This window comes from Physeter macrocephalus, chromosome 14 (genome assembly GCF_002837175.3).
Source record: "Physeter macrocephalus isolate SW-GA chromosome 14, ASM283717v5, whole genome shotgun sequence".
NCBI classification, from domain to species: Eukaryota; Metazoa; Chordata; class Mammalia; order Artiodactyla; family Physeteridae; genus Physeter; species Physeter macrocephalus.
The window spans coordinates 123,418,336-123,437,151 of NC_041227.1; the positions used below are offsets into that span (position 1 = coordinate 123,418,336).

Genomic DNA, 18,816 nt, shown 5'->3' on the forward strand with positions numbered 1-18,816 from the left:
TTGTTTTGTCTTTGTTGATCTGCAGCAGAAGCTTATATACACACACACATTCTAAATATAAAGCCTATGTCAGGGCTTCCCTGGTGGCGCAGTGGTTGAGAGTCCGCCTGCCGATGCAGGAGATACGGGTTCGTGCCCCGGTCCAGGAGGATCCCGTGTGCCGCAGAGCGGCTGGGCCCGTGAGCCATGGCCACTGAGCCTGTGCGTCCGGGGCCTGTGCTCCGCAACGCGGGAGGCCACAGCAGTGAGAGGCCCGCGTACAGCAAAAAAAATAAAAAATAAAAAAATAAAAGCCTATGTCGCATATGTTGTACCTACTTTATTCTTAAATTGCTTGTCACGAGTATGTGTTTTTATCAGAATTATATAATTTTTACGTTGCTCTATTTTTCTTTAACGTTTCTAGATTCTATATGTTTAAGAAGGTCTTTCTTACACCAAAATAAATTTTAAAATCTTTTATTCTGCTTTTGTATTTATTTTTAAAATCTGACCTGATTGTGTGTGGAATCTCAGATGGCAATATTGAATGGTTAGTTGGATTTTACAAGTATCACTTGTTGAATTGTTCATTCTTTCTTCACTGAGTTAAAATGCCACCTTCATTACAGTTATTATATATGTGGCTCTGTTTCTGGGCTTTCCCTCCTGTTGATTTGTTTGTCTTGCCTTCCCCAGTACCATCCTGTAATTACCATAGATTTATAGTGTATTTAATATCTGCTAGTGTGAGTCCCCACTCATTAGTCCTTCTTTACAATTTTTTTTGTGTGTGTGCTATTCTTATACCTTTCTCTTCAGCATTAACTTTAGAATCAGCTTGTCAGATTCCATTAAGGAAACCCCTGATGGTATTTTGATTGGGCACTGCCTTTATAGATTCATTAGGGAAGAACTGCCGTCTTTAGAATCCTTCTGTGAGAGTTTACATAGAGAGAGCATATCCAAGTGTTCTCTTACTCGTGCAGTGACGAAGAACAAGACACCAGGTGATGGCAGTTTAGCAAGGTGAAATGGCACAGCGAAAGCAGAGGGTGGTCCCCTTGTGATAGAGATGTCTGCAGCCCCACCACACCTGTGCTGTCGGCACATCCTCCCCCATCCGGGATGGGACTTGCATCTGGTGACGTGTGTGCATATCAAGAAGGCCTCTGCCGCCACCACCTTGATGACAGTCTTCTCCAGGCCTGGTTTGGTCTTTCTGTCTTCTGTTCCTTTTCCCCTTTGCATTAGAAACAATCCTCTTGGCAATACCAGAGGCAGTGTTTGTGGCTTAGCTTTGAGGAAACACAGTCACCTTTACTGTAAGTGCACAGAATTGATTTCTGCTAGAGTGTCACTACTTAAACTATTGGTGCCTGAGGAAGGATAAATAAGTGATGGCGTTCTATGCAGAAGAATTGCTTAAAAATGTTACCTTTGAGTGAGGATTTTCGTCATTTCTCTGGTGAGATGAGGACCATTCCTCTCTATGTTTACCAGTAATAGCTGGAGTGTTTTCAAGTACTGAAGAGTACAGTGTGTCCAGAAAAATATTTCACTTAGCAGATTCATGCTAATATGTTATTGTTCTGTGATTTGAAAAAAAAATTACAGAGCCAAATCTATTTGTACTCCTTCAATGTGATCTAAATCATCTAGAGGATAAAGTGCTTATGGGTAGCTCTGAAATTAAAGAGGCAACAGGGAAAACATGCACATTTGAGTACCCGATCAACTTTTCCGAGCTCATCTTCTTTATAGTCGAGGAGCGTGTTCTGCTGTATAAGCCCAGAGAAGTTACGGAGTAAATGGTGAGCAGGAATGGTGTGAAGTAGCATGCGTAGCCTTGGGATTTATAAGAGAAAGCTGTGGTTTGGCTGCAGGCGGGTGGGAGAGGAAGGGTGGGTGTGAAGGCCCCGTGGTGGGACACGTGGAGGGAAATCCCTCAGTGGAGTGAGTGCGCTCCCAGGGGGCAGCGAGAGCTGAACAGGGGAGGAGAGGAGCTCGGGGTTGAACTGTGCCACCGCCCGGTTCTACCTGATGAAACAGCGTGTGGGCAGATGGTGGGGAGGTTAGTTTGCTGCTGTTCACAGTGGTAGAGACGGCAGCTCAGGAACGCTCTGTGCAGCGGGCCCCGTGCATGGGACCCTCTTGGAGGTGCAGGTGCTGGTGAGCAGGCAGAGTTCGCTAGGTGTGAGTCACAAACATGCACTGTTTTCTTTTCCAGAACTACACTCAGTACATCCCTCTGTCTATATACGACCTGCAGACATGGATGGGCAGCCCCTCCATATTCGTCTACGACTGCTCCAACGCTGGTCTCATTGTCAAGTCCTTCAAGCAGTTCGCCCTGCAGAGGGAGCAGGAGCTGGAGGTGAGGCCCTGAACACACTGGGGGGTGGGGGTGGGCATGGGGGACTATTGGCCTGGAGCTGTGGTTTTGTTTCTTTGGGTGGGGCAGGCTCAGAGTGCTCAGGGCAAGGTGGTGGGGTCCATGACAAAGAACTTGGAAAGGACTCAGGACAAGCTCTTGGGCTTATTTTTACATCTCGTTTTACCCAGCGTCATTTTTAATCCAAATTTTAATTAAGTGATAAAATTAATAGAGTTGAATTGTGCTTCAGTGGGCTCTGCCTTCAAGATAAATGTGAAAATAAAGCAGACACATTTATTTTCGGAGGAATGGACCCGTGTCTGGGCACAGTCTTCAGTTCCACTCGCATCTTAGTTATTGCCCTCACTTTTTTGTCTTTTGTGTTGGAAAAAACCCCTACTACGCTAAATACAGAAAACAAAACAGCTACAGCTGCTGTTGGTGCCTTCCATTTAAAGAACTGGAGAGCCTGTGTAGTGCTCTGATCTTGAAGAAACATTTTACTTGGTTGTTTTAATTAATATTTGATGTTTGAATTAAACAGTGAATTCTAAAGAGAAATTGAAGAGGCACTTTCAGTTAAGAGGCCTCCATCCTGTGGCCTGCACAAGAGTGAGAATAAAATATTCTGCAGCCTCCAGGGGGTCATGAATTCCAACTGGTTGCAGTGCAGGAAATTCGCAATTCAGGGACAGAAATGGCACTGAGTACATGTTTCCTCAAGCCTTTTTGGGTCTATCCAATTTTAATGTATTGTTATGTTTTTCACATTTCATCAGAGGATATTGCTGAAATAATCAGCAATAAAATTTGAAATTCTACTTGGGAGAACTTAACATGTCATACAGTTAATTTATAAATATTTTATAAATTAAAATATTTATAAATTAAGCCCTTATGCAGAACTTTGCACCAGAGTGACTGATAAATTACCCTTTATCCCAGTGCCACAAGTTGTTATTGTTATTATTATTATTATTTGCATTCTAGAATAAGAGAAGGGAAAGGTCAAGTTTTATATCATTAAATTTTTACCTTGCTTTTAGGCATTTCATCTAAATTTATCCAAGGGATAGGTTATCTTATGAGTGCTAAAAATTCAAAGCACCAAGCGGTAATTGCTTTTCCTTGCATCAAGTAATAAATATTGAAAAAACATTTTTTTTGTTTTCCATTTAAAATGTGTAAATAAAAATGCCGAAGAATCCATCCTGATATTTATCCCCAACTTATGAGCTTCAGGGTGGTTAAGGAAAGACCAATACATCAGCCTTTGTTAATTAAAACATGTTAAATATAGCCCCTCTCCCACCCTTCTCAGCAGAAGACAAGCATTTCCCTCTTACGCTCTAGCACTTGGAGTATCTGCTCTGTCGGTTCTGTAAATGTTCTCTGTATGTTGCCAAGGATTAATCAGCCTAAGAAACTGTTCATTTCATTGAATGTGACAAAAAAGTTTTCCATGCATCTTTTTGGGGTGAGGAGGGAAATGTTTAATTGACTAATTCCTCATGGAGGAGAATAAATGAAAAATATGTTATCTGAAGTGGTAAATAGATGGCAATGCAAAGTTATACCATATGTTTTATAATTAGCTCTGACATTTATCTTCATTCTTTTCTTAATTACAGTGCAGATAAGTCTTACGGTTTTCCATTACACTTACTATTATTGGCTGTTGTTCAGCTGGTCTCTTGCATCAACAGCGGAAATTAAAATGATAAAATTGGCTCCCAGCTAATATCTTAATGTTCATGTTAGTCATTTTTTTATCTGCTATAGAAACAGCAAACCTGTGTGGCCTCTTAGGTTTATTCTTTTAAAAAATTCTTTCCCTGTCTACAGTTGGCCAGATTCTTTGTAAATTTATGATACATTTTAACACTTTTATTGGGTAGATGATAACATGAAACTGAAAGAAACTGGTGGGTAAAATGGTTTGTGCCAGAGTTTAAAAAATAAAGAGGGTAAAAATGATTAAATATAATGCAAGAAAATAGTCACCTGGACCAGAAAGCCTCCAAGTCATAAACATTAACACAAATATGAGTGACATAAATTTTAAGAGAGGATTATCAGCTTTCATATTCTTGGACTTCCATCTCAAAGGAATACTGCAGGTGAAGTAGAAGATGCCTCCATGAAAGCGTGGCATAAATTACTGCACACAATTGAAACTTTATCATAGCCAGGAAAAATGCATATCTGTCCCTCAGTAATGGTCTCTACGTTTTTCCTTGTGTCATATTGCTTTGTAATTTGAAAACTAAGGAAAGTCTTCAGTTCTCTCTGCTTTCCATTCTTTTTAAGATAAATATTTTTATTTTTACTAAATTAGTATATGCCATGATTTTAAAAATTAAATAGTACCAAGGGTTTATAATGAATGAAATATGCCCTGGCCCACACCTCCTTGGCCAAGACTCTGCTACTATAGGGAACCTATTTTAACTGTTTATATTTCTAGTTCCTCTATGAGTATCTCTATAAATGTAAATAATATGCTTATACCACTACTGCTTGATTCCTAAGTTTTAGGTTATTGGGCTTTCTGCTACTGTATAAACCAAAATCAGAGTTGCCATTAGTAAATTCTATTTAAAGAATTGGAGAAATTATATAGAACTTTGATAGTAAAGAGACATGTTACATAGTTTTAAGTCATATTTGTTGTTTGTATTAAATTGTGAATTCTAAAGAGAAATTGAAGAGGGTGAGTCACTAACTGCCCCCTCCTGTTTCCCCACTGCAATTTAGTTGTGTCACTGCATTTGGATTCCCTATACTTTGTAACCTTTGCAATTTGAAATAATACCCTGACGTTTTTATTTCTAGTTTCGTCATTAATCAGTACTATCCTCTGGCTTTAGGTTCTTAGCTTCCTTGGGCTTTCTTTTACCTCTGGACCTTTCTAACTTCTGTCATCTGCACTTTTATGATTATTCTCTAGTCTCTGACCATAATTAAGTCCCCATGCTTTGTGTATGAGTTGATTCTAAAAAATGACAAATATTAAACTTCAACTCCCTTATTATGACCATGTAAATATTGTTCATTGAATGGCTAAATAGGGTGCTATGCTTTCCATTTTTATAACAGCTTTTGTTTCTTTGATTTTCTTGAAGATTTTCTCTTTTCTTATTGAATTAGATCTTTAACATTTCCTCAGTTCCTAAATTTGCAAGAGTAGTATTGAATCTCAGAATATGCCCCTTCCCAAAGTTTCTTCTTTCCCAGCTCTCCACTGCCTGCTTCAATCGGCTCTTCTCAACGGGCCTGCTCCAAAGCTGTCATCCTGGGATTTCTCCTTATCACTTTCCTGGAAGCATCCACTGTTTTCTAGATCCCACCTCTGTCTCTTTCTCAGTTTTCTCCTTTGTTCTGCTAGGGCAAATCCTCAAATAACAACCTAAGAACTGATGTATGGGAGTAATTTTTCTCAGGCTTTGTTTGCATTTGGACTGCTTTTAGGTGAAAGTAATGAAAAATCTCACTGTTGCTTTCTAAACAAGTAACAGTTTGTCATTTTCACTAAGATCTCTGAGGCAAATTATTTAATTATTCAGTAGTACCATTAGGGACCCAGGCTGTTTTTAATCTTTCCACTCTGATGTTTTATCTTGATGGTTACAGTACATTCTTCCATGTTGAGCCTGGATGAGGTGGGGACAGGGCAGAGCTATCACATTTGTCTCTCTTATTAGGAAAGCAAGTGCAGACTTCTCCTTATATCTCATTAGCTAAAGCTGGGTCATATGCGATGTGCCCCGCCCCTCATAGTTGGTGGGGGGCGGGGGGGTGGCAAAAGGGAGTGGAGTTGGGATGAGTATTGGACTGACAGTGAGTGTCAGCTATATTGCATGTGTCATTGTCTTCATTTTGTCCACATGCATTATGGACAGTTTGGGTATGGAATTTTAGGCTGTTTTCACTAAACTATATCACCCTTACTTCTTGCGATAGATGAGAAGGTGGCCTTGTTGTAACCATAACCAAGAATTCATGATAAAAGCCAGAGAAGGAGTATTTATATCCACAGTACACAGTATATATGTTGAGAGAGAAAAAGAAAAAGAGACTTCAGATTTCTTTTTTTTTTTTTGCAACAACTTTTATCTTGGATATAAAATCTTTGTAACTAGAAGAGGAGACTAAATCTTCAGTGGATTCTCTTTGAAATAGTCTTTATTAAGTTTTATGCATTAGTTCTACTTCCATTGGATATTTCCCACGGGCAGTTATGATTGTTCTCTTCACTGAAGACAGCAATGAGGCAGGGGTCAAATCTCGGCCTTTTCCTCTCTTTCTGTGGAGGCAGGGAGGTGAGTTGATGTGTGGTGGTAGGAACAGGATTGCCTTTCTTTTACAGAGACTGATGGGGCTGAGCTGTATCCCAGTAAGACTTGATCCTCAGCATGATCATCCTCGTGGGTGTGGGATGGGAGCCCAGATAGTTTCTCGGTGGCAGCCACAGTGGTGGTGGGACGATGTCTTCCCCCAAGGATGGTTGACATGTCTGGAGGAGTCTGTTATTGAGGTTCAGGCCATCACTCTGGTGGCATCATTCTCTCCTCTTACTGCCTGTTTGCACTTGGCAAGGCTTTTCTCATGATGCCTCCAAGTGAATCATGTTTTGTTTTGTTTTTTTGGTTTTTTTTTTTTTTTTTTTTTTTTGGCCGTGCCGCACGGCGTGCAGGTTCTTAGTCCCCTGACCAGGGATTGAACCCATGCCCCCTGCAGTGGAAGCACGGAGTCTTAACCACTGGACCGCCAGGGCAGTTCCGCGTGTCATGTTTTGATCTGACGTTCTGTAAACTTCCTTGTGTGACCCACTCCTGCTGGCTCCAGCAGTAGCATCCAGCAGCTCAGGACCTTGTCCAGCAGATACTCATTTTCACAGCTACAGGCTTGGTCCTGCAGCATCACTGAATTCGCAGTGACTTAACCACCCTATTTTCCATTTGAAATCCCGTATTCGACTTGATATTTATGACACATTATTCTCATGTATTCATCACTGTGGCTAAATTTTATGGCAAGTGTTTAAACTAATTGTAACAAAAATGACTAACATCAAAATCTTCAGGTTTCTTCAAAAAATGTCAAATGTGGGCTTCCCTGGTGGTGCAGTGGTTGAGAGTCCGCCTGCCGATGCAGGGGCCATGGGTTCGAGCCCCGGTCCGGGAAGATCCCACATGCCGCGGAGCGGCTGAGCCCGTGAGCCATGGCCGCTGGGCCTGCGTGTCCAGAGCCTGTGCTCCGCAACGGGAGAGGCCACAACAGTGAGAGGCCCGCGTACCGCAAAAAAAAAAAAAAAAAAAAAATTCAGGAACTCTCACCTCTTATCTGTAGATTAAATGAAATCCACAGACAAGCAAATTGTATCATTAATACAGTCAACTTTCAGGGTATAACTAAAATTCTACTTCCCTGAGCCTGAAATCTTTCTCAGCTGACCTCATATGGCAAATTTTTATGCAATTAATTTGACAATTAATTATGTATTGTCTTACAGTATCTCTTCTATTGGCGTTGTCAGCTGTATTTAAGTCTATTATGTAAACCTATCAAGGATGCTTCATATGAAGTAGTTGCTTAGTAATTATTTATGGATTTGGTCTCATAAATAACTGTACATTTGAATAACCTTTAGTTGTCTTCCTTAGATGTGTCTATGATTCACTGAATATGTTTAATCTTTGGTTGATTTGTATGAAATGTAAAAAGAAACAAAGTAAAAATTATTCACCCAAATCCATGAATATAGTATACTATTTTCAGCCATCATAAAACTGGGAGCTTCTTCGAGTTAAGTCTTAGAATTTAATTTTTTGTTCTAATTTTGTCTATTTTAAAATATGCCAGAAATTGCTTAATGTTCTGGACCACAGATATTACCAACACCATGGGATATCGTGAGGGTACTGTGGTTCCCAGCAGGACCCATCTGCATGGTCCTGCTTGCTATCACAGGAGGACCTCTCCTCCATCAGCTAGAGGCTATGGAGGTAATGGCCCGATGTTCTCTCGCAAAGGATCTGTGGTAGCACAGACCATGGTGTTTCTGGTGGCAACCAGAAAAATGGCAGCACTAAACTGGGTGATCACAGAGCCATGCATGGAGATAAGGGAAGGTGGGAAGTTACCAGCCCACTTGAGGGGAGGGACAAGAAGGTAAGTGGTTTTTTTAAACACTGGGGTCAGAAGCAAGGAAAAGATATTAGTTCTCACTAGTTCTCCTCAACGATATACAGTAAGACTTTTGCAATATGGCAAGGGAAGAAAACAGAAGGTATACAGACTGGGAAAAAGGAAATTAAGCTATCTTTTTTTGAAGATGAAACAGTTATATCTGTTGAATGTCAATCATAAAGATCTAATTGACAGTAACTGAACACTCCAACCAATAGCAGCAGCAAAATACACAAGTGTCCATAGAGCATCCATCAAGCTATATCATATCCTGGGTCATAAAGCAAACCTCAACATATTTTAAATAACTGAAACCACACAAGTGTGTTCTTTGACCATCGTAGAATGAACTAGAAGTCAGCAATAAAAAGGCAACAGAAAAATCTCAGAAAAAAAAAATGAACACATAATTGATGGGTTAGAAGTCTCAAGGGAAATTAAAGAAAATACATTAACTGAATGAAAATGAATGTACATCAGAAAACTAAAAATAGAATTACCATATGATCCAGCAGTTCCACTCCTGGGTATATATCCAGAAAAACTATAATTCAAAAAGATATATGTACCCCTATGTTCATAGCAGCACTATTCACAATAGCCAAGGCATGGAAGCAACCTAAATGTCCATAGACAGATGAATGGATAAAGAAGATTTGGTAGGTCTTTCCTGGTGGCGCAGTGGTTGAGAGTCCGCCTACTGATGCAGGGGACACGGGTTCATGCCCCGGTCTGGGAAGATCCCACATGCCGTGGAGTGGCTAGGCCCGTGAGCCATGGCCACTGAGCCTGCGCATCCGGAGCCTGTGCTCCGCAACGGGAGAGGCCGCAGCAGTGAGAGGCCCGCGTACCGCAAAAAAAAAGAAGATGTGGTATATACATACAATGGAATACTACTCAGCCATAAAAATGAAGGAGATAATGCCATTTGCAGCAACATAGATGCAACTAGAGATTACCATACTAAGTGAGCTAAGTCAGAAAGAGAAAGATAAATACCGTATGATGTCACTTATATGTGGAATCTAAAATATGACACAAATGAACCTATCTACGAAACAGAAACAGACTCATGGACATACAGAACAGACTTGTGGTTGCTAAGGGAGGCGGGGAGGGGGAGGGATGGAGTAGGAGGTTGGGGTTAGCAGATGTAAGCTATTATATATAGAATGGATAAACAACAAGGTCCTACTGTATAGCACAGGGAACTATATTCAATATCCTATGATAAACCATAGTCAAAAAGAATATAAGAAAAAAATGTATATATATGTATAACTGAATCACTTTGCTGTATAGCAGAAATGAATACGACGTTGTATATCAACTATACTTCAATTAAAAAATAAACAGAAAAAAAAAACGAAAATGAATGTACGACATGTCAGTCCTGATAAGATGCAGCTAGGACTTCCCTGGTGGTGCAGTGGTTAAGAATTCGCTTGGGGCTTCCCTGGTGGTGCAGTGTTTGAGAGTCCACCTGCCGATGCAGGGGACACGGGTTCGTGCCCCGATCCGGGAAGATCCCACATGCCGTGGAGCGGCTGGGCCTCTGAGCCATGGCTGCTGAGCCTGCGCGTCCGGAGCCTATGCTCTGCAACGGGAGAAGCCACAACAGTGAGAGGCCCGCACACTGCAAAAAAAAAAAAAAAAAAAAAAAAGAATTCACTTGCCATTGCAGGGGACATGGGTTTGATCCCTGGTGCGGGAAGATCCCACATGCCGCGGAGCAACTAAGCCCTTGTGCCACAACTACTGAGCCTGTGCTCTAGAGCCCATGCTCTGCAACAAGAGAAGCCACCGCAGTGAGAAGCCCGCGCACCGCAACAAAGAGCAGCCCCTGCTCACCGCAACTAGAGAAAGCCCACACGCACTAACGAAGACCCAACGCAGCCAAAAATTAAAAAAAAAAAAAAAAAAGATGCAGCTAAAGCAATTGAAAGGGAAATTTATAGCACTAGATCCTTATGCTAGAAAATAGGAAAAGTGTCAAATTATAAGTTCCTCCCTGTATTAATCAATTTGGGCTACTGTAACAAAATACTACAGACTGGGTAGCTTCTAAACGACAGAAAGTTATTTCTCTCAGTTTTGGAGGCTGGACAGTCCAAGATCACAGTGCAGCTTGATCAGGTGAGGGCCCTTTTCCTAGTTCATGGCCAGGCCTTCTCACTGTGTCCTCACATGGTAGAAGGGGACAGAGAGCTCTCAGGCTGCTTTTGTAAGGACACTAATCCCATTCAGGAGGGCTTCACCCTCATGCATTAATCACCACCCAAAGGCCCCACCTTCTAGTACTATCACCTTTGAGGGTTAGGATTTCAACATGTGAATTTTGGGGGAACACAAACATTCAGACCATAGCACTACCTCAAGAAACTAGAAAAGGAGAGCAAAATAACCGCAAAACAATCAGAAGAAAGAAAATGATGATAAGAACAGAAATCATTGAAATGTAAAACAGAAAAGGAAAAATCCATGAAACAAAAAGCTGATTCTCAGGAATAATCAATAAAATGGATAAATCTCTAGCAAGACTAACAAATATAGAAGGAGAAGATTCAGGATCGTACAGCCATTGAAAGAATAATAAGGGAATAACATGAACAACTTTACATTCATAAATTTGACAACTTCAAAGAAATGGACCAATTCCTCTAAAACCACAAACTACCAAATCCACCCAAGATGAAATAGATAATGTGAGTAGTCAAGAAATTAAATTTGTAATTTAAAAGTTCCTGAAAGGAAATCTCCAGACTCAGCTAGTTTCACTAGAGAATTCTACCAAATATTTAAAGAATTAACACCAGTTTTACAGTCTTTTCCAGAAAATAGAACAGGGAGGAAACACTTCCCAATTCATTTTATGAGGTCATTATTACCCTGATGCCAAAATGGATACACATTACAAAAGAAAAGAAAAAAAGCTGCAGACCTCTATCTCTCACAAACTTAGATGCAAAAGGCCTCAACAAAATAATAGCAAATCAGTTCTAGCAATCCATAAAAAGAATTATGTTCTACGACTGAGTGAGATTTATTCCAGGTATGCAAGTCTGGCTTAATAGTCAAAAAAATCAATTAATGTAATCCATCATAGCAACAGACTAAAGAAGAACAATCATATGATCATATCAGTTGACACAAAAAAGCTTTTGACAAAATCCAACACCCTTTCATGATTAAAAAAAACCTAACACACCAACTCTTAGCAAATGAGGGCTAGAAGGGAGCTTCTTCAGCTTGATAAAGAACATCTGTAAACCTACAGCTGTCATCATCCTTAATGGTAAGAGACCACGTTTTCCCCGTAAGGTCGGGAACAAGGCAAGGCTGTCCATTCTCACCATTCTTACTCAACATAGTACCGGCAGTTCTAGCCAGCACAATAAGGTAAGAAAAGGACATCATCAGTCACTAGGGAAACAAATCAAAACTACACTGAGGTGCACTTCACATCCACTAGGATGGGTAGAATAAAAAAGATAGATAATTACACGTCCTGGCCAGGATGTAGAGGAATTTGAACCCTCACACAGTGCTAGTGGGAAGGTAAAATGGTGCAGCCACCTTGGAAAACAGTCTGGCAGTTCCTCAAATGTTAAACTTGGAGCTGCAGATGACCCAGCAGTTCCACTCCTATGTTTATACCCAGGAGACTTGAAAACATGTGTCCACACAAAAACCTGTACACAGATGTTCACAGCGGCATTATTCACAGTAGCCCCCAATGGAAATTCTCTTCTTGATGTAAAGGATTGCAGAATTTTTTAGTATCTCCTTTTTTTTAGTTATGTAAGAGTAATAGTGGAGAAATTTGGTTATAATTTCTAATTAATCATCTTTACTGAGTTATAGAATGATTCTAGAGCATTTTAGAAAATGATTGCTAACAACTAAATGGCTTTAAAATAGGGCTTCCCTGGTGGCACAGTGGTTGAGAGTCCGCCTGCCGATTCAGGGGACACGGGTTCGTGCCCCGGTCCGGGAAGATCCCACATGCCGAGGAGCGGCTGGACCCGTGAGCTATGGCCGCTGAGCCTGCGTGTCCGGAGCCTGTGCTCTGCAACGGGAGAGGCCGCAACAGTGAGAGGCCCGTGTACCGCAAAAAAAAAATAGTGGACGGTCCATTTAGGCAAACTCTCGGGATAATCATGCTCTTTTGCCGCCCTCTAGGGGGAATATTGGGGGGGTTTCTCAGTATGATTACAAGTCTTCCTCCAACAAAGACGACTCCTGCTCTCTTGGCCTAGATTTCATAGTTCCCAGCAATAGGTACCACTTCTTTTTAAATTACTATTTAATATTTGATATATATAGAATTATATAAATTATATATTAAAAAATTACTACTGCCACTTTGTATCTGCTATTTTTAGTACAGTATCTGTCGCATGATAGATGCTCCATTAACAACTTTGAAATGAGCTGCGTAAGCAATACCTGATTCCTTTACAGATCTGTCTCTCTCTGAACTTTGCAGAAATGTCCACTGTAAGTAGGTGTTACTGAATTGAGAATAAAAATTGATTTAAGCTAGAACTGGAATTATTACCAAGTAGATGTTATTTTCAGAAAGTCTCTTGGTAAAGACTCCTCTGAAATTATCAGTGCCTTCATCTCTTTATCAAGATGTCTTGTATATGTATATGGAGAACAGAAGCAGCACAATGGCAGAGTTTCATTTAGAAAATGAGAGGTGTAGGTGCTTCCCCCTGCAACTCACCTCCAGCCGTGCTTCTGGAGCGAGTGGTTCCGGGCCTGTGTGAGCTGCTTGGCCAGCCTTCCCATGAGCTCTGAGTGCATGAGTGCCACATTATCCACACGTGTGGAAGAGGTAGCAGATGTCTTTCTTGGATCTGGTTGCTGTGTATCGCATCTGAAGATTTTTCTGGATCCTTCCCAAATCCTCCAGAAGGCTCTAGTGAGCTTTTAATGATTAAAGTTTTCCTGGTGTTTGAGCCTCTAGGTTCTCCAGGAGAAGCCCCTTTGGGTAAAAGTGCATCTGCGGTGTGCCCTTCACGGTGAGTGGTGGCTCCCAGCTGGACCTGTTCTCTTCTCAGCCTGGGTGACTTTGAAAAGTCCTCTGAATCACTAGTAGTTAGGTTTACATGCAAGCTGTTTCCAAAGACTAATTTCAATTAAAAGGTCAATATCTTAGATAAATACAAAACCAAAACAGTGTATTGGAAGTAGCTCATCTGTTGGGTTTTGTTTTGTTTTGTTTTTTTGTATTCCTGGGTTAGCAGCTTGAAAAATGAATCGTTGGTGGAATTGTTTGTCTTGAATGTCATTTTAAAAAAATGTTACTGATTCTAATTAACCCCAGTGCAGAGCTGTCATGTACCCAGTGGTGACAACAAGTCCCATATGAGTCTGAGGGGATTATTATTGTGTGTTACCGCCCTTCAGATTATCTGCAGCCACATTTATTGCTTTCTGCCAGTTTATACATCAGCATACTGCAAGGGGCTTGTTTAAGAAATAGAGGTTTCTATCAATGATCACTGTGAATTGGAAAATTTAGTTTCTAGTGGACTTACTTGGGATGAAGATGTTCCTGCATCGTCTTCTTTTCTCCTTGTGCCTCCTCTGCCTCAGGTACTTTGCAAGGCTCTGGGCCAAATGCTCGTGGACCATGAGGTGCAGCCCGAGGCAGACCTAACACATAGGCACTGAGCGGATCGCTACCTGACAGCACCGCCCGGCTGTGTTGGGGCTGCGGGAGTGCTGCCTCCGCAGAGAACAGGGCACAGACGTCCTGACATCAGCAGAAGTGCCCTTAACCCACCGAGCACCCCACGTGGCTGCCAGGGCGTGGGAACCTGCCCCACCCCCGCCTCCCCGTGGGGGCCTGTGTCTAAGGCCGACTTGGGAGAAAGGTGGCGTTGGTGTGACACACTGCTTCACTTCTGAGAGCCTGAGGCTGTAGAAGCTCAGTGACAGGCAACAGCAAAGATGGAAGGGCTGCAGCATTTGGGGGCTGTAGCCAGAGGTCCTGCTCTTCGCTTCTCAGAAAGTAAATTTACTGTGGAAGCAGATTATAGACAGAGAAGTTAAAACTAGTAACCCATACCAACATTTAAGAATATTGAATCTCGGTTTTACATAAATGACTGTTTCTTCCTAAATTGTTTCCTGTAATCATCACGTCTGTGCGCAGTTGTGGTAAGGCTTGCAAGAAGCATGTGCATTGGCTTCAGTCCCAGGCCGCCTCTCCAGTGCCCCGTTCACCGTTGAGGACTGCGCACTCTGTTCCCCTCCCGGAGCCTGACCCATTGCCAATGTCATCCTCCCTCCCGGGCTGGGGAGGACGCACTTCCACAGAGCACGCGAGTCGAGACCACTTCCGGCAGCCTCCCCTGACTCTGACACATCTGCAGCCTCTGCGTCTTTCCGCATGACTCAGGTCTGATAAGCCTCAGACTCACACGGCACCCAGACCCGACATCTTTCCTAGCGTGTTGTCACAGCAGACCTGGAAACTAATTTCCTGTGTGGAGCAGGTTGCTTCACTGGTGCTATTTTAGATTGTAGAGCTGGAGCCAAGGGAAGGATTAAAAGTGATTCTGCCTTCCCTTTTCTCTGTGCTTTAAAAAACCCACTCTGCTGATGGTTGTACAATGTGAGTGTACCTAACGCCACTGACCATACAAATAAAATGGGTAAGATGGTAACTTTTATATTATGTATATTTTACCACAATAAAAAACCCCTTCTTCTAGAAATTGCAGTTTTTATTTTTATTTAGTATTAAGTATACTCGAATTTGATTTGTATTCTGGGTTTACTATTCTATTAATAATCTGAAGAGGTTATTAATAGAAGTACAGCTTTTACTGCCTTCCATTTGAGAAGGTTTTATCAGCATTAATAATGACAACACTTTACATGTCGTAATCAATGTTAGGTATATATGAGTGAACACAGTTTTGTGTGTATTTAACTTACAAAGTTCACCAGGGATTGCTGTTTGGAAAAGACCCTGCAGAGCACTCGTGTTAGTGTCACAGGTGTGTGGTATAGATTCAGGAGGGTCCGGATGGGATGAGGGAGTGGAAAACGGCCCTCAGGTCAGGACCAGCTTCCCGTACTCATGACTAGGACACGCCCGGTGACCGGCAGTTCATGTCATTTCTTGGGGTCTCTGTTTCCTCATTGTAGAAGATTTTTTAAATTGGAAAGACTTACCTCATGGGGATGTTGTAAAAAGCAAATGAAATAGCCAGTGTGAAAGAGACACAATCATGCAGACATAGGGGATTATTAGTAAGGAGCAAAACCTGAGACACATAAACATTCTTTTCTAGTTGGGAAACAAATGAGCAGCCATCAGTGATTAAAATTATCCCTTCCTGCCCCATCTGTCCTCTTCAATGCCATCATCACCTGAAACCCCAGCACCTGGTCTTCATGGAGCCCCGCCCCCTGGCGTTTATAAGCCAGGAGTCCTTAAGTAACAAGTGATTTGGGGCTGGAGCTTGTGGTCGTCTCCAGGAGAGGATCCGGCAGCTGGGCCTCTCTCCGGAGGACTTGGCCAGGAACCCTCGGGCTTTAAGCCTCGGTTGATGGGTCCTTTCCTTCGTGTCACATTTCCGGCTCAGTCTCCAGTTGTGCATGACAGTTAAGCTGCTCTCTTCCTTCCTGTCCCCCTGCAGGTCGCTGCTATTAACCCAAACCACCCACTGGCCCAGATGCCTTTGCCCCCGTCCATGAAGAACTGCATTCAGCTGGCAGCCTGTGAGGCCAACGAGCTCCTGCCCATGATCCCCGACCTTCCGGCCGACCTATTCACGTCATGCCTCACCACCCCCATCAAAATCGCCCTGCGCTGGTAAGTGGCGCCCACCTCGACTCCCAGCGACCCCCCTGGGGTTTGCTGCAGGGACCCAAGGAATCTACCTGGGTCTTTTGGACCAGGTTACAGGCGTGAGCTCAGGACCCCAGGTGGATGCTGGGGTTTTCCTCTCGGGGTTCAGGATGTGCTGTCCCCTGGGTCAGGTGCGTGCATGGTTTCCAGGAGCACCCTCTCCATTTCGTGGCTAACTGTGGCTGTGCCCTCAGATAGTACCAAGGTGGGTCATGCTGGAAAGTGGACTTTCCTTTGAAAAAAGAAAAGCCTTCATTAGTTATAGAATTCTTTGCTTGAGTTGAAGTAGAATCTTTCAATTTATTCTCATCAGTAAAAAAAAAAAAAAATAATGATTTTTTTTTTTTTCCTACCGCCACTCTTTTGAGAAGTTAAGAGCTCTTGCGAATATGACTGAGGAAATGTGTGGAATATTCCAAGACAGTAGGACCTGCATTTAAGACCCTCCATCACTGGCAGGACTCACAATGGAATGTGTGTGCTTCTTGTCTCCAAATCCAGTTTTCTCCCCTAGACTGTCTTGCTCTCTTTTAATATCTACTTTTCCCTTTTATATTTTGCTGGAACCGGTACCCATGGAGGTAAGCAGCTCTCAGTGAGGCACAGGCGGATCGGTGCAGCCGTGTGAGTTCACTGGACTCTGTGGAGGCGCCTTCCTCCGTTTCCTGCCAGGGTGTCCTAACAGCACAGAGGCACACGGCCCTGCTTCCTTCCCCACAGCCCTGGAGAAAGTGGGGAGACAAGCAAGGACTCTGGGGGCAACGACACAGTGCTCAATCCCTCGGGAGTCCCCTCGGGTGACTACAGCCTGGGCGGGGGGTCCTGTGGTTGCCTTGAGCTGCTGGTTGGATGAGAACTTGGACTTGCAGCTTCACCTCTGTAGCAGCATCAGGTTGACCCACGGCCCCTGAGTGAGGGCATCCACCTCCCACCCCAGCCCTCCCAAATCCCGGCTGTGAATCCCCCCAGGGAGAGGCCTCTTCTAACGTGCCTGATCCCTAAGGAGCTAGCGGAGGAGGTGTCCCCCAACTGCTGAGCTCACCCCCCGACTCAGCCAACTCATACAGGCCCTGACCGGGGCCATTCCCCACTGCACCCCACAAAGCAGAGCACACGTGGCAAAAGCAGACTCCAAGGGAGAGAGCTGAGCTAGTCATCGTGCGAGGCAGGACTGTTGTCATCAAGCACAGTGCACGTGACGGGAGGTGAAGGGAGGAAGATGCTGGCTGGTAACAGAGTGAGACTACGACCTGGGGATGTTGAAAAGAACCACATAGAGATACAGGTGAGAGGACTATGGTGTTTGAAACAAAGGACACAGTGGACCGGATTCCTAGTGGGAGGGGTGGCTGCAGTCTGACTTAGCATGTTGGGAGATTACAGCGAGGGGCTAGGCGCTGGGGAAGGCAGCAGGAGGAGAGAGACAGAAAACAGAAGACAAGCAGGAGACACGGGGGAGATGGAAGCTCCCCTGTGGAGAGAGAAGGGGAATGTGGCAGAGCTGGAAATACCTGAAGGTGATGTGGATACATTCTTCAGAACTGGAGAAAGCTCGAAGGATCTGAGAGGCTAGGATTGATGGGAAGGGAGGAGAGTGGGGACCCAACCTCGGGGTGAGGCTGAGGCTGCACGGCAGCCACACCCACGCCGCCTCTGAGCATCACTCCTTTCTTCGTGGCTGCGCTGCCCTTGACTGTAGGTCTTTTCGTTCTTTCATTTATAAGTGAGTTTTTCTGTTGAACTCTCTGTACTCTGTGATTGCTGTTAGAAAAGGTTTATGGTGCCATTTAATGTGACCTCAGGAAGATCTCTGATGCAGATGACTCAGGAAGTCGTTCATTTTATTCATCGTCCAAGAAATAATTTACTAAATAACAACTGTGTACTTAAAACCCATGGGTAAGCACTATAGGCGATACAAAGAAGCATATTGTCCTGAAAAATTTACGGTCTCGTTGAGGAGACAAGATGTGACCTGAAAATTCATTATCTAAATGGGTGCTTCATGCCAGGCAAAGAAATCTGAACATTTCAGGCAATGCATGAGCAAGGACTAAATGGATCTGTGGCACCAAGGGCTATTTGTGTTTCCAGAGAACAGAGAAATCCCTAAGGGCCAAGGGGATCAGGGAGGGCTTCTCGGAGGAGAGGAAAGTTGAGTCGGGGTCTGGGCAGATGGTGGGATTTGAAGGGGAGCAGAGAGCACCACAGGCAGGTGGCCCCCAGCGCAAGAAACCATCCCTGAGGAGCGAGAGTGGGTCAGTAGAGAGAGGACATCGTCCAGAGGGGTGGGGTGAGGTCGGAGTGTGGGCCGGCATCAAAGGGTGGGCCGCCTTGATGTTGGGCCAAGGACCTTGGCTCCTCCTAGGACTGGTGGGGGAAGGTGTTTATA

General features: G+C 43.4%; 1 protein-coding gene across 4 annotated transcripts in view; it reads left to right on the top strand.

Annotated features, from left to right (window-relative positions):
- RPTOR (regulatory associated protein of MTOR complex 1) overlaps positions 1-18,816 on the top strand; it is a 262,877-nt gene that overhangs the window by 91,359 nt on the left and 152,702 nt on the right. For all 4 annotated transcript variants that reach the window (XM_055090448.1, XM_055090449.1, XM_028499286.1 and 1 more), the window contains exons 4-5: positions 2,210-2,356; positions 16,213-16,388. In XM_055090448.1, the coding sequence (XP_054946423.1) occupies positions 2,210-2,356; positions 16,213-16,388 (323 nt within the window). The remainder of the gene's footprint in view (positions 1-2,209; positions 2,357-16,212; positions 16,389-18,816) is intronic.